The sequence below is a fragment of the Diorhabda carinulata genome, chromosome 5 (assembly GCF_026250575.1).
Source record: "Diorhabda carinulata isolate Delta chromosome 5, icDioCari1.1, whole genome shotgun sequence".
NCBI classification, from domain to species: Eukaryota; Metazoa; Arthropoda; class Insecta; order Coleoptera; family Chrysomelidae; genus Diorhabda; species Diorhabda carinulata.
In genome coordinates this window covers 15,677,850-15,692,006 of record NC_079464.1, presented here as the reverse complement: position 1 = coordinate 15,692,006, position 14,157 = coordinate 15,677,850, and the positions used below count along the sequence as shown (strand labels likewise).

Here is a 14,157-nt window from a genome sequence, read left to right as displayed (position 1 = left end):
AAGAAATTATCAGTCCTACTAGATTCACAAGCGTCTTTTGTCTTGTTTCAAGAATTCCACTCCACATATAGATTCGTCCATATAAACATTTTCCGCTATTCCAATTACATCCAGCATAATAATAAAAAATGCGAAGAACAAACGGTTCGTGCATCTTTTAAATATACAGGGTGATTAATTGGTGTGATAAACGATGACTAATTGAAAATCAAATACCTAGCGACCTACGAGCTATATCTGAAAAATAATGATCAAAATACTTTTCAAAAAGGTTCGTCATCACTGTCCTAGTGGGAGCAAAACTTTAAGGTGGAATTTGGAAATTCCATTACATCCAGCTGATGCTTTCTTAATTTCTAACATTATTTTAATATACTTTGATTGAAAAATGTCTATTAACATTTTCATATCAACAGTTTTGTGTGTAATATTTTCAAGATAGAAGATAATTTGAAAGGAGATCTACCAAAGCAGTAGAATAGATGAATATTTATTCAATTGATTTTAGGGTTGCTTTGTAAAGTACGCAATTCAAACAGTCAAGAAACCCGACTGAAACCTTTCTGGCCCAAAAATACTATCGATTATGCCAATAAGGGTAGCAAAACAAATTTCAGCCTACAGTTACGTTCGGCTTATTTAAATTTAGAAAAGAAAGACAAGAGGAACCCAATAAAAACATTGATTTCGATCCACAGATTAAATTTAAACTCGCTAACCTACTCAAATATAAGCTTTCTTTTTTTGTCGATTTTATATGGAGGAGATTTGAATTTATTTAAAAATTATTTATGCAAATCTAATTTCAATGTAACTAGAGTTCCAATTGGTATATTTCTGAGATAATCAAACATTTAGATCTCATTTTTACGTTTTTTTATGATATCAAAAGATTCTAATGTCATGTCGTTTACATGAAAGAAATAAAAACATCCCTCAATAACATTATCCGTTAAGGCATTACTCGTATGTGGGATATTATTAACTTCAAATTTTCTCATACCATATTAACCGATGAAAAATCATCTAAACTTGTAGAAAAAGTGAAATTAATCATAAATACGAGGATCGTCTGACCTAAGACTTAATAATCATTTTCATTTTGTAACGAAGTCTCCTCCACATATACCACAGCCTCGTATAATGAAAATTCTTCTGAAAATATGTTGAAATATGGGAAATCCTTCAGTCCTTCGGTCAACAGTACTAAACGTAGAGATCGACCAACATAGCTTTGCCTCTGAGAATTGGATGCGCAGTAGACTAGTCGGCGGAATGGGGCCAGAGCTCATTAATTTCGAGGATCTCGTGCAGTCAACACCGGTTAGTACATTCAGTGCAGAAATTATTTAGTGAACTGTTATGATAATTCTGTGCTCGTTACTTTGAAAATGCTTTTGAACACTAAAGTAATAAACAAGGTTCTGAGTAGACAAAGCAAATAAATTGTCAAAAATGTTTTAAGATTTATGCAGGCAGATGCAATAAGGATTCCTCTTGCGAAGGTAAGAAGTAATGGTAGAAATAAGTCAAAATGTAATAATAATTATTTGTTATCATCGAAGGCTCAAGAACGAGTAGCAGAGGCTACAGGTGTATGCGTAATAACCGTAAGGAAAATTAAATCAGAGATGAAAAAATAGAAGAAGGTGAACAGGAAACGTTTTCAACTCCAAATAAAAAGAGAGTAAAACATTCAAACCTCACAATGGATGATGCTGATTTGGCTATTTCACGTAGAGGCATAGTTAATTTCCATATCACAGAAAAAAAAATTCCTACGCTCAGGGTAATTCATAGAAATATCATTCGCCATGTGGACTATCATGGTTGCAAACAGTCTTTGAGAAAAAACATTCATAAACTTAGATTTCGATGGAGAAAGGTGAAAACGAAAAGAAAAATATTAATGGAGCGCCAACCCATTCGACTACTGAGAATATATTCGTGATACATGCGCGCACCAAAAAGGGTGGAGTGATAATACCAACGATGGTCTAATGCTTATATAAAAGATGGAAATCAAATTGCAATACAGGTCATTATCATGATGAGATGAATTTTGATATTTATAAGAAATGGGTGTCAGAACATTTGATTCCAAATTTGCCGCCAAAGAGCGTTGTGGTTATCGATAATGCACCTTATCATAATAAACAAATCGACAAAATACCAATGACATGGACCAAAAAAGCCGAGATGCAATTATAGTTATCATTCAATAAAACGTTGCTAAAACCTGAATTATTTGCCCTTATAAAGAACTATAAGCGGTATGAAAAAGATCAACTTTTTCTAGCAGCAAATCATAACGTTGAGCGATTACCATCATATCATCCAGATTTTAATCCAATCGAATCGGTTTGGGCCGTACTCAAAGACTATGTTGCAAATAAAAATGTAACCAGAGCATAAGAGCGAAGAAATTTGAGGACGATTTCATGACGAATGAGCCCATAATAGACATTATCGTAGATGATCTGGTTATTGATTTAAATGATGAGGATAGCGACACTGAATCAGAACAGGAAGATGAAGATTGTAATCTATTCGGAATCGAAGAACTACCTGACGAAAACCAATCTGAGAATTGTCAACAGTGGGCGAAAAGTCGTATTATAATCTATAGGCAGTAGTACTCAAAAAATTCTCAAAAATTGTTAAATAATCATTTAATTATTGAATAATCATCAATTTAAAGTTTATTCATTTTTCTCAAATATTTGCTCTTAATCCAATATCTTTTAATCCTCAACTTTTATTTAAATGAATTTTGACTAGGATTACAATATAGAACATTCATTCAGGTAGAAAGGATATCACCATGTGTTGTTACTATTAATCCATCTGCAATTAATACTCTCTAGTGATTATCATATTATGCATAATTCCTTTAATAATATTCTACTTGAATGAATAAGGATGTTGGATTCCTATCCTCTACTGTTTTATCGTTATCGTCAACCAAATTTGATTCGACGTTGATTCAGGTACTGCATTCAATCATGAGGCAAAGCTATGTTGGTCGATCTGTACATAGAAACAACGGTTTATTTTCTTTTAGCTGCATATTTCAAATTCAAATCTTCCGTCCAATTTTTTCTGTGAAACAATTTAATGGAGTTGATCTTATATTAAACACAAAGGGATGGAATGTTTTGGACATATTTCTGAATTTCTTGTTATGTTGCCCATAAAACCGGACCGGACTAGCCAGACAGTACTGAAGTGGGCACCAATTTTGGCAGACCATATAATTTCAATTTCTTTACATCTGATTTGATATCAGGAGTAAAATTGCCCCTTAAGCAGTAAAAACTATCTGAAATACTTTTTTATAGTGTAGCCGAGAAAACTGTAGTCTAAAAGATGGACTTACCGTAAATAAATATCCTATTATGAGATCGGAATCGTCCGGCAGATGAAGTGAGTGGAATCTTAAAATTTCGGTTTTCAACCAAACACAATCCACGTAAACTTCTATAACGCTTTCGTTTCGAATACTGGAAAACAAAAAAGGAGATTATGTTAGTTTTACAAATGAAAAACGCATGTGGATGTGTTCGGAATAAATGATCAAATTTCTGAACCTTCTAAATGATGTTTGTAAAAATTTATACACGTTCGTAAAGAAATAGCAATTTGAAATGGATGTTTATATTGTCTCTCTTTCTCCAGCACTGTAAATATAGGTCAATAAAATTTATTAGTATCAAAATTTGAATAAAATGATCATCCACGAAACTTGAACATCAAATAAACAAAAAAATAAAAAAACGTTAAGCACCTTCATAACAGCTTTGGTCAAACAAACAAATAATATCCACTAGGAAAGGTTCTTGATAAGTATGAAGTATTAATGACCTAGATGAACCACTGTGGTGGTACGTAGAAAAACACATGAACTGCATAGATTCAGTCAGAATCCAACAGAGGCATTAAAATGAAATTGTTAATTTAAAAGAAATGGAAATAACAAAAATTGTTATGAAAAATGTAAATCAGTTAAACAATTAAGAAAGTTCTAGCTTAGGTGGTATCACGATTGCAGATGAGTATCCAAATATTTTCAAAGAGATCAATATTCTGGATACTACGCTTCAACTAATAATGGTTAAAGCCAAAATCGATAAGGCATATCTATATTTTAGAAGTAGAAAAAGCATTCGATCACATTAAGGACATCACAGAGCTTCTTTGCACAAGACGAATCACTCGCCACTTCATCATCATCATCATCAAGCCTTTCAATCCCATGTGGATTATGGCTATCGCTTTTGACGCTTTAAATCCTTTTTTATGAGGTGGATTACTCCTCGTTTAATAATTTTCATTTTCTTTATAGTTTGTCTTTTGTTTTGGCTGCATTCGTTATTATTTTCCATTCTTTTTGGTTCCGACATTTTGCTCTCCAGTTTTCTATATTGAGTACTCGACCTGCCCCTTCTCCTTGATCACAATGGTTAGGTTAGGTAATTCATAGTAAATATAAGACAAACAAAACTAACCTCAAAATGAATAATAATATTTCATGGTAGTATTAGTCGAGGAAATTGATCGAGCGAAGTTAATTTTTATACCATCATAGATTGAGTAAATTGTAAGGATACACAAACAACACTTGACAACGAAAAAAATATCAACGCGCCTCAATGGAGTCGTTGATTACAAAATAATTAGAGTGTAGAAGTTTCAGGATGAGGAAACAGAAGAATCAAGTCGCTATAATAACAATATGCGTCAACAAGTCAATAATGACGAGAAAACTAGTGGAGACAGTGGAAATTCAAGTGATAAGAAGAGAATAATTGGGAAGACATTGATGGATAGGGAATGAATAGGAGATGGATATTACCAAATAAGCAGTACGGAGAAAGAGATAGAGTTATAACCTAAGACTTAACTGAACATGGTGGCGAGGAAAAACAGACAGATTTCCTGAAATAGAGATAGAGCAGAAGTACAAGTAATTTTCAGGCATCATCTATTCTAATAAACTAGAGTCATCTCTAAAGGTTCATTTCAAATGATTTTACTTTCAAGTGTTGAACTGGCTGTTAAATGGAGACATCTAGAAAGCTACTTGGACTGTTTTTATAGTGTATAGTAAGCTTCCTTATGGAATCGTTCGTTAGGCTTAGTAGTCTGCTCATTTTCCTCTTAGCAGTTATCATCGATTGATAGCATAAATAATTATGCCCCACATTGTATATATGACAAAATAGTACTGGAGATTTATGAACATATGAATTATTATTGAAAAAAACAACATTGAAATTCCAAAGACTGAACTTTTTGGGACAGATTCCTTCTCAAGTTTATCTTTTATTAAGAAGCTCATTACTTGCTATACCATTAGAGCCCTAGACATATAAATCCGTCCTAATGCGTATTTATTTTGAGTCCCTCCAATTCCAAACGACTCGAGACAAAACAACCACGACAGCAAAAAAAATCCTATGTACAAAAAGAGAAGATAAAAGTCGACGACGAACAATGCGAAAAACGTACACTGTTTTTATTTTCCCTCCAATATCAACGCGAATATTGTGGTATTTTAACCTAAACAACAAAAATTTTGTTTCGGTTTTATAATATTCTACTACTAAATAAATAAATGTTAAAATCTTGAAGATTGGTTTTGATTCGATGTACTGATACATAATGGGAAAAATTTTAAACAATAAAGTTATTTTGTCGCTGATTTTCTTATAGCAAAAAGTTCAAACAATAAAAGTCGTATTTGAATAAATATCGTAATGACGAGTTCACACCAAAGAGACAAAACAGAAAAAAACGTCTATTTGAACAAAAATTTCAATGTTCTCAAAAAAAATTTGTCCTTAGAAATCTTTTTTAGCAAATGAAATGACTCATCTCAGAGGGTAAATATAAAAAGATCAAAAAGGAGAAGTGGGTTTGTCATCGATATTTTCACTCAACCTTTTGTTATCAATTTACTAGCTCAATCAGTTGTTGTTGTGGTTCATGTTTTATTTCAATTTTAACTCATAGCTGGATGCAGTGAAAGAAAGATGAACTATACAGAGTGTCCCACGACGAGTTAAAACTATCTGTATATGTCAAAATACTCATAATAATATCATGAAAACTCTTCAAAGATGGTCGACTTTGTTATTTTAAATAGAGTACTCTGTTAATTATTCATTTTTGGATTTGGAATCTATAATGTATAATTTTTGAGTTATTGATTTTTTTGTAAAAAAATTGACCATTGCAGACCCGTATAACTTATTTTTTTGTGAGAATAGAATTAAAGATATGAAAATGGTTTCTTTTCAATTGATTTTAGCAAGTTTAGGCGTATTTGAATTTACATTGAAAAATTTTTCATTTTATACAGGGTGTGTATAAAAAGGGTTCAAAGTTTGTGGACTAAATTTTATTTATTTGTTATTACATTGAGAACGAGCCATTTCAACGATTTTCGAAAGTATCGACAATTGACATATACATAAAAAATTAAAATGACTAAAAGCCGGAATATGATTAATTAGTTTTTAAATTTAAATTTCTAAATACTTTTTTATTTATTAGTGTGTGTATCAAGGGGTCTAAATAAAATTTAAACTACACCTGCATGTCTAAAAATTTACAGGAAACATTTTATATCTGGATAACAGTAAGATTTAGGTATAAGAAAGTATACATGAATTGCTTTATTTGTTACCCCTATATGCATTAAAATAGAAAAAACCGGGTGGTTCTATTTAACAAAATAAAGAAATTTGATATTTATGAAGTTAAGCTTTGAACACTTTTTATACACACCGTGTATGAAATAAAAATTTTTCAACGTAGATTCAAATATGTCCAGCCTTGTTAAAAGCAACCAAACAGAAATTATTTTCATATCTTTAAGGGTATCCTCGTAAATAAATAATTTATAAGGGTCTGCAACAAACAAATTTTTTACAAAAAAATTAATAACTCAAAAAGTATGTATTTTTCGGATAAAGTTTTTAGACAAAAGTATACTTAAATGTTACGTATATTTGAAAATTGTATCAATATACAGGGTATTCTATTTAAAATAACAAAGTTACATTCGATTTCCCGTAGAACCGAAAGTCGGATATCTTTGAAACTTTTTTTGGTTTAAAAGATCGTATGCGAAATTCTAAACGTAGAAATAATTATTTTAGTATAATTATTTTGCCATATACAGACAGTTTTAACTCGTCGTGGGACACCTTGTATAGCTCAATTGAACTTTATCTCACATAATAAATTGAGGAACTGTAAAAAAAATGATCATAAAATGTTTGGAGATGCTCAAAACTTTGGTTCGGAATAGTTTTTGAAAGACAAAAACAAATCACGAAAAGGAAAGCAAGCTTATTGAAATTTGGATTTTTCAATTCTAATAAACTTATTACAAATTATACAAGGTAAAGTGTGTTAATTATTAACTATTCATAATCTATTCATAACCAAATTTCCATGATACTTGTCCCATTTTCATATTCATTAATTTCATATTTTAAGTGGTCGCTCGGCTGCTTTTCTACTCGTTCTTCCAATTCAGTCTTTTATTCTCTACTAACTTAAGTTTATCGTCATACCCTGTATAAAAAAAATATTTGATAAAATAATCCCATTTCAAGTTTTGAATGTTAAATTTTTTTTTCTCCATAGATTTTCTCCAACATATCGTATTTACTTTTATCGTATAGTTCGATGAACTTATTCATCTGAATCTGACTATAATTCTTCATTGTTGTGATACTAACCTCAAAGCTAGTTGGTGCCAATGACCGTCGTCGAGATTCGCAGGAATTCTGACGACGTCGGTGCCGTTCAACGACGACGCGTGGATCAACTTCAATTCTCCAGATTTTTCCGATTCCACAGAATCCAACGACGTCGTCTGTGACGTCAGTTCTAAGGACAGATAAGTGTCCTGTCGACTGCGGCTACGCACACTGAAGATCGTTCCTAAAGAGCACTGTCGAGAAAAAAAAATTGAATTTCACATAAATAGTTATTTCCTACATTATGAATACAACTTGAGGGAGATATTCTAGACGTCGTGTTCATAAACTGTGGGAAATATTGACGTTGGACTAAATGGACCATAAAGGAAGAGGAAATTTTCTGTCGAGAAATATCTTTATAAGTCGGTAGACACGCTCATGTAATTAATTGAATCAATTCAATTACTTTCCTTGAACAAAATCACTTTATCTAAAAAATTATACTTCGAAATGAAATTTTTTCATCGTTTGAGAAAAAAATAGTTTATATACAACGTTTATTATAATTTTAATCCCTTGATCAATATTCATAAATTCAAAAATTATTAAAAATTTTGAAAAATCGTTTTTAATATCAGGATGTGAAAACGCCACGACTCAAACACCTGATAAAGTTTTTTTATGATGTCAAGAAATTCGAATATACAACAAAAAAGCTTTGGAAATATAGGTCGTTTTGATGTAATTATTTTTATTGTTAGGATCATTTTGAGTAAGATTAAAATTCAACTCATCTTAATATTTGATAGTGATTAAGTTTATTATCCTTTGAATTTCTAAAGTAGTTATGTATAAATGTATTATAACAGCACACTTCACGTTGCCAGCAACGATAACCTCGTGATCATCAAGCAGAAAACTGTTCAATGTTTTTATTTAACCTATGACGTCACAACTAAAACCAATCAGAATCGTTTTCTTATGGGTTTGAAAATTTGAAATTTTGGCCAATTTTCAATTGAATATTTAGATAGGTATTTATTTTTCTACAATTTTCACATGTGTCAGATTTATTTGAAATTTTTTGGAATTTGGCTATATATCCTTTCAGCTTCTAGAAAAACCCTTGACGTTCTTTTGCGTTCTATATAACTTTCTCATACGGTACTGCCGTACATAGATTTAAAAAAGCTCAAAATTTATTGTATAGAATTGCAGACTTTAACTGAGGCCGAATTCTACTTTGTGAGGAAGAGTCGCCTGTCGGGGAGTTGAAAAAGGAATTTTTTAACACGATGGCGTAGTAGAAAATTGAGCAGTCAATACACCTTCTGCTTTGATGATAATACTCACTTGATACTCCTTTTACGACATTATCTCTTAACGAGTTACATCAAATTTTCTAATCATCAAATATGTTTTTGTTGTATAACCTAGTAACATACTAATGCTTACATTAATTATCCTGACGGTGAGGAAAACCGAAAAGTCTTTCGGGAAAGCTTGATTTCCATTTTGTTGAAAAATTTCCTTGGCGGGCAGCCAAATGTAAGAATCTGGATGTAAACGCCAGGCAGACAGTCGGTCGGGAACCCTTTCCCATTTTTCCATAGGAGGGTGAAAAGATTTATGTCCTTCTCTGCCATTTCTATCCTTGGATAGCGGGTTGATGATGTTCTCGCAACTGGAACAAACAAACAACACTAAGAAATGGGCTGAAAGGAGATGGAGAGATAATAAATAGATCCACGACTCGATCCCCATTTCCGATCATTTACTCAATTCAGATAATTGAGAGGGATTTTATTCGGAGTACAATGAAAATTTCGAACATTCTCATTATTTTATACGTGAGTTAATGTTTAATTAATTTTTCAATAAATCCGTCGAAAACTCATCGTATTTGAATCAATTTAGAGCAGAATCTGTTGAATATATTATATAATTAATATCTTTGAATATATTTTTCTTTATAATACTAATAATAAACTACTTGTTTCCATAAAAACATCAAGTAAGTTCTTAACCCAAAAGAGAACACGTTAATACCATAATTCATAAGTAGTTACACATCCAGGACAGCTAAAGGAGCTAAAGAGAAGGCAAAGAACCACTCGGGTTGATTCTTATCTTGACAAAGTAGATGGAAAAGGGTTTATTCGTGGCAGAATAGCACAGTTAACATTATGAAGGTGTTAAGGTATACCTTCATATTGAAAAATAGAAAAAGTTGCAAGGGGAAACAATGAGATTCTGCACAATCTATCGGAATGTACCATTGCGTTATTGTGGTCCAAGATCTAAACTATCTGATAAGTTGTCTATGAAAGAACTGTCATTCGCTGTGTCAACAGCAACAGCAAGAATATATTCATGATTAACGATAGCAGGGATATCGAAAAAAGGAGACAGCATTTTCATTAGCCGAGACCTTCTAGTAAAGGCTCCTTATCCATTTTTTTCTACTTTTAGCTTCGTTCACAGTCTTGTGTCATAGATCAAACTGTCAGTATTTGATTTTACTTATTAGTGAGAACTTTTGGTGTCAACTATTCTATGTTCAAATTCGTGTGTAATATGTAGTGGATAAATTCTTTGTCAAAATTCTTCACACAATGCAGGAATGGTAAGGCACGTGGATCACCTTCTACTGATCTACTCCTCTTTTCGAACGGGTTCGTTTTAGTCCAATGCTCGGAATTTGTTACTTTAATTGAACTACTGAAATATTTCCTTGAGATTTTATTGAAATTTGAGCTTGCAATATTAATCATTACACTAGATCAGTTTCTTTATAAATTTACACACAAAAATACTAGGCAAATGTAGAGTTATAACTAGCCTAGTATGACATTTTGTTAAATGCCATGAAAATTGGTTTTACTCGAGCATCGAAAACTTTCGAACATATTGAATATTGTCTTTACTAATTTAAGGCCCAATAAAGTTCGTTTCCCTGCTTGAACGTAGGTCTGTGAGTTTATCTCTTGTCAAGGAAGTTGAGAGACAAGTTTCCTAATTAATATGTTCTGTTATATCAGTAAACCTGCGAGGAAGCTTTCAAACTTACATTGAATAGCATACGTTTGAGTGAAATAATGGTTGAACAATCACAATAGTACATAATTTACGAAAAACACAATTTAGTCCTTAATAACAATATTTAATTCAAGTAAACATTTGAAAGTTGTTTGAAAATGTTCCGACCTAATAAAGAAAAAGAAGCAAACTTCCAATTGAACTTACAGTTCGTTTCGAATAATTTTATATCGACCTAGGATTTCGTATAATGTGCACCATTTCAATACATTTGGTATCCTCAGGAAAAAGGTTTTCTTCACTGGCAAAATTAAAAAAATATTATTCGATTCCAGTATAGGACGGGATCATTTCGAGCAAGCCTATTTAAAATTGATTGTTTTAAGTTCTGTTTATTAGTTAGTATTGTTCATAGATTGTTTCATATCGACCAAGACTCATAATAGTTGCCGACTATCTCCTCAAAATATACGTTTACGTCCTTGTCTGATGAGAATCTCTCAAGTTAGAAGTCTGATCTTGTAAATGCCATGGAAGATCTCCGAAAATACACCATCAATTTATATTGTTAAATGCTGACATATTTGTGGTCGGAAAATTTTCAGACAACTCTTGTATATAGTAAGGCCTACCTGAAAATATTGCAATGACGTTGTTCTACATTAAATCCATGACAATTTTTTCTTCTGCAACGCCTCGACCTTTGTTGGATACCTCCGCCACAGCTGACACTACAGGATAACCATTCTCCCCAGCTACTCCAACCTAAAATAGTTATCACATGAAAAATATGATAAACTTTCTGGAGAAGATCATATTCATTCTATTCAATTTGGTGTGTTGTTTATGATACCGCAATGTGTGAAGAATGAGGAAGTTAGACTAATTAATATGACATTTTTTCACGTAAAAAGGTGCCTGGCGTACGGAGATGCTTATGGATATTGATCTTGAACTTCTGTATCATGGGCCATGGCTACCTGTCAGGTAGTTTTTGCAGATACTCTTTGAGTAGGATTAAGCTAGAGCATCTGCTGTGGTAGTATCGATAAAACAGAGTCAGGCTAATGACCTGTCTTCTATTCTCTGAGTTGTTCAAGTTTCTGGTAAACTTGGGAGCCGAGCTCCAAATGTGCGTGCAGTACTCCAAATATGTTATGAAGTTTATAGCCCTTTGGTCTTAAAGAGGACAAGTTTTTATTAGGCTGCCTTAATTTATTCGACTACCTGACTATGCTAGGATGTTTTACTCCCAAACTCAACACCCAACAAGTTATACTAATATTTTATGCGCAGCAACCTAGATCTCAGAAACTCAATCAGATTAACTCCACCACAGTATTGATAGTGGTGATGTATTGCTGCCTTGGGAGTTAGCAGACTTTATTTCTACGGCGGCTGAGTAGAACGTCGGCACCAGTGTGCTATTATCGGCGAAGTTTTATATCGAGTTTCCAATTTTGTTGAGTAGTTCATTGATGTACTGGAAAAAGATAGTCGATGGCAAGATGCATTCATGGGGAAAACCATGGATAACAAACCTTACGATCTTAATTTATTTAGAAGATTGAAACGCCAAACCCTGTCAAATGCCTTCGACATTTCCAGTGCGATTGCTCAGTATTTTTCATATTTCTCTATAGCTTCAGTTCATACATTGGTGACATATACTAGGTGATCCCAGGTCGATATATGTTTACGAAAGCCGTATTGATGGTCGCTGGTGATGTTGACAGACTTAACTGCTTAATGAATTTCTCCATGACCGTGGCAATGGCTGGGACTGAAGCAACTGGACGGTAGTTTTCGAGAACTGTTTGTATATGCTTTTTTTGGTATGGGTTGAACCCAAGCATATTATCAATCAAGAAGACTTCTTTTATATGACGAGGAGAAAAGTTTGTATAGCCTTCTTAGTGGTAGGCTAAGTTCTTATTTTCCTCGCGAATCAAGAGGTGAATATTCAATATCGCCGCTTTTGGTTATTTGCTCCAATTCTACACCATTAGTGCTTCTAGACCAATTTCTTCAACGTTCAACTTATCGTTAACTGTGGCACTAGGAGACTGGCGGACATGAAGAATATTAGGTAATATTAGGTTTGTCATTTAAAGGCATATGCACAGGACTCAAGTCAAAGTATTGATGATTTGCTGTTGCCACTGTGAGTACATATATGGGATATGATGTCTGTCCTCTACAAAATCTGGTGTAGTTATTCCATGGAGTTTAGTCCCTTGAAACGAAATCTATATATCGACCACATACTAGACATGTGCTGCTTATATTCACTAATATATTTATGTTTCTAAATTGTCTTAATTTTAGGTCACTTCTGTTATGTTTTTTCATGATTTCCAAAAAAAAACGAAGAGTACGTTTCTATTAAAAAGTCAATAGAAAAATTCTTTCCCCCATCTTTAACTTGTTCGTGTTCTCCCTGTAAAAGTTTGTATTGTTAACCATTGAGCATGAGCCGCCCCCCTGGTCTTCAAAGTGTAGAATTATTCATTCCGTCAAATCCACTACATGAACATACCAAATCATCCATTCAAAATTCATATTGTTTAAATGTATATTTTGGAAAATATACTTAAAAATAAATACTGATTCAGCAGCTTTGAAGGCCTATAACTCAAATTTTTTACCTATGAGAGCAATATTTCACTTGGTTACTCCCAAATTTTTTGCCAATTTTTTTGTCAATTCCCAGAACTTCTATTGAAAACAACGAGCTTTTGCCAATCATACGATCCATAGAAAATTTACACTCAAAATAGTCTTATATTAAAAAGAAATTAATTTATTTTTGCTTTATATGTGGACGACAAACTAATAAATGATTTATTCTTACCCAAGGCACTCCAAACTCGAAGATCATTATTTTCTGTCCATTCCACTATAGCGACAGCGTTCACCTCTCCATTTTCCAAATTACAGAAAATTATATACTCTTTTGGAATCTTAAGGTTGCTTTTGTAGTTATCCAAACGCGGTAGAGTCACATTTATACAGCTAGAATCGAGAAAATTACTTTTTGATAACGTCATGAAGAAAAGCTTACATGAAAATTTATTTTATGCCTAACAGCGATCTAAAAGAGATGATATATTCATAGAAATTATTTTTTTATTTTAGAAATGTGATTCTACAAAAAATTTATGATTGCTTTTATTCCAGAGATGTTATTAAAATTTGATCGAGGTTTAACTCTCTTTTTTTGATGAGTCAATAATAAAGGTTTTTATAACGAATTTATATGAATTATAAGTTAAGCGACTATTAATAAATTATTCCCTCTACTCCAATCTATAAAAACAAATTGAAATTTTCAAATATCACGTTGTATCAAGTCAACATTGTTTCCATTGTAAATAATCGACGCCTATATATATACGGT

General features: G+C 32.4%; 1 protein-coding gene across 1 annotated transcript in view; it reads right to left on the bottom strand.

Moving 5' to 3' along the window:
* Positions 1-14,157, bottom strand: part of LOC130893958 (uncharacterized) — a 34,040-nt gene that overhangs the window by 1,503 nt on the left and 18,380 nt on the right. Inside the window, exons 3-7 of the mRNA XM_057800417.1 lie at positions 13,612-13,772; positions 11,390-11,522; positions 9,174-9,402; positions 7,755-7,969; positions 3,380-3,503 (exon numbers count right to left, since the gene is read on the bottom strand). Of these exons, the coding sequence (XP_057656400.1) occupies positions 3,380-3,503; positions 7,755-7,969; positions 9,174-9,402; positions 11,390-11,522; positions 13,612-13,772 (862 nt within the window). The remainder of the gene's footprint in view (positions 1-3,379; positions 3,504-7,754; positions 7,970-9,173; positions 9,403-11,389; positions 11,523-13,611; positions 13,773-14,157) is intronic.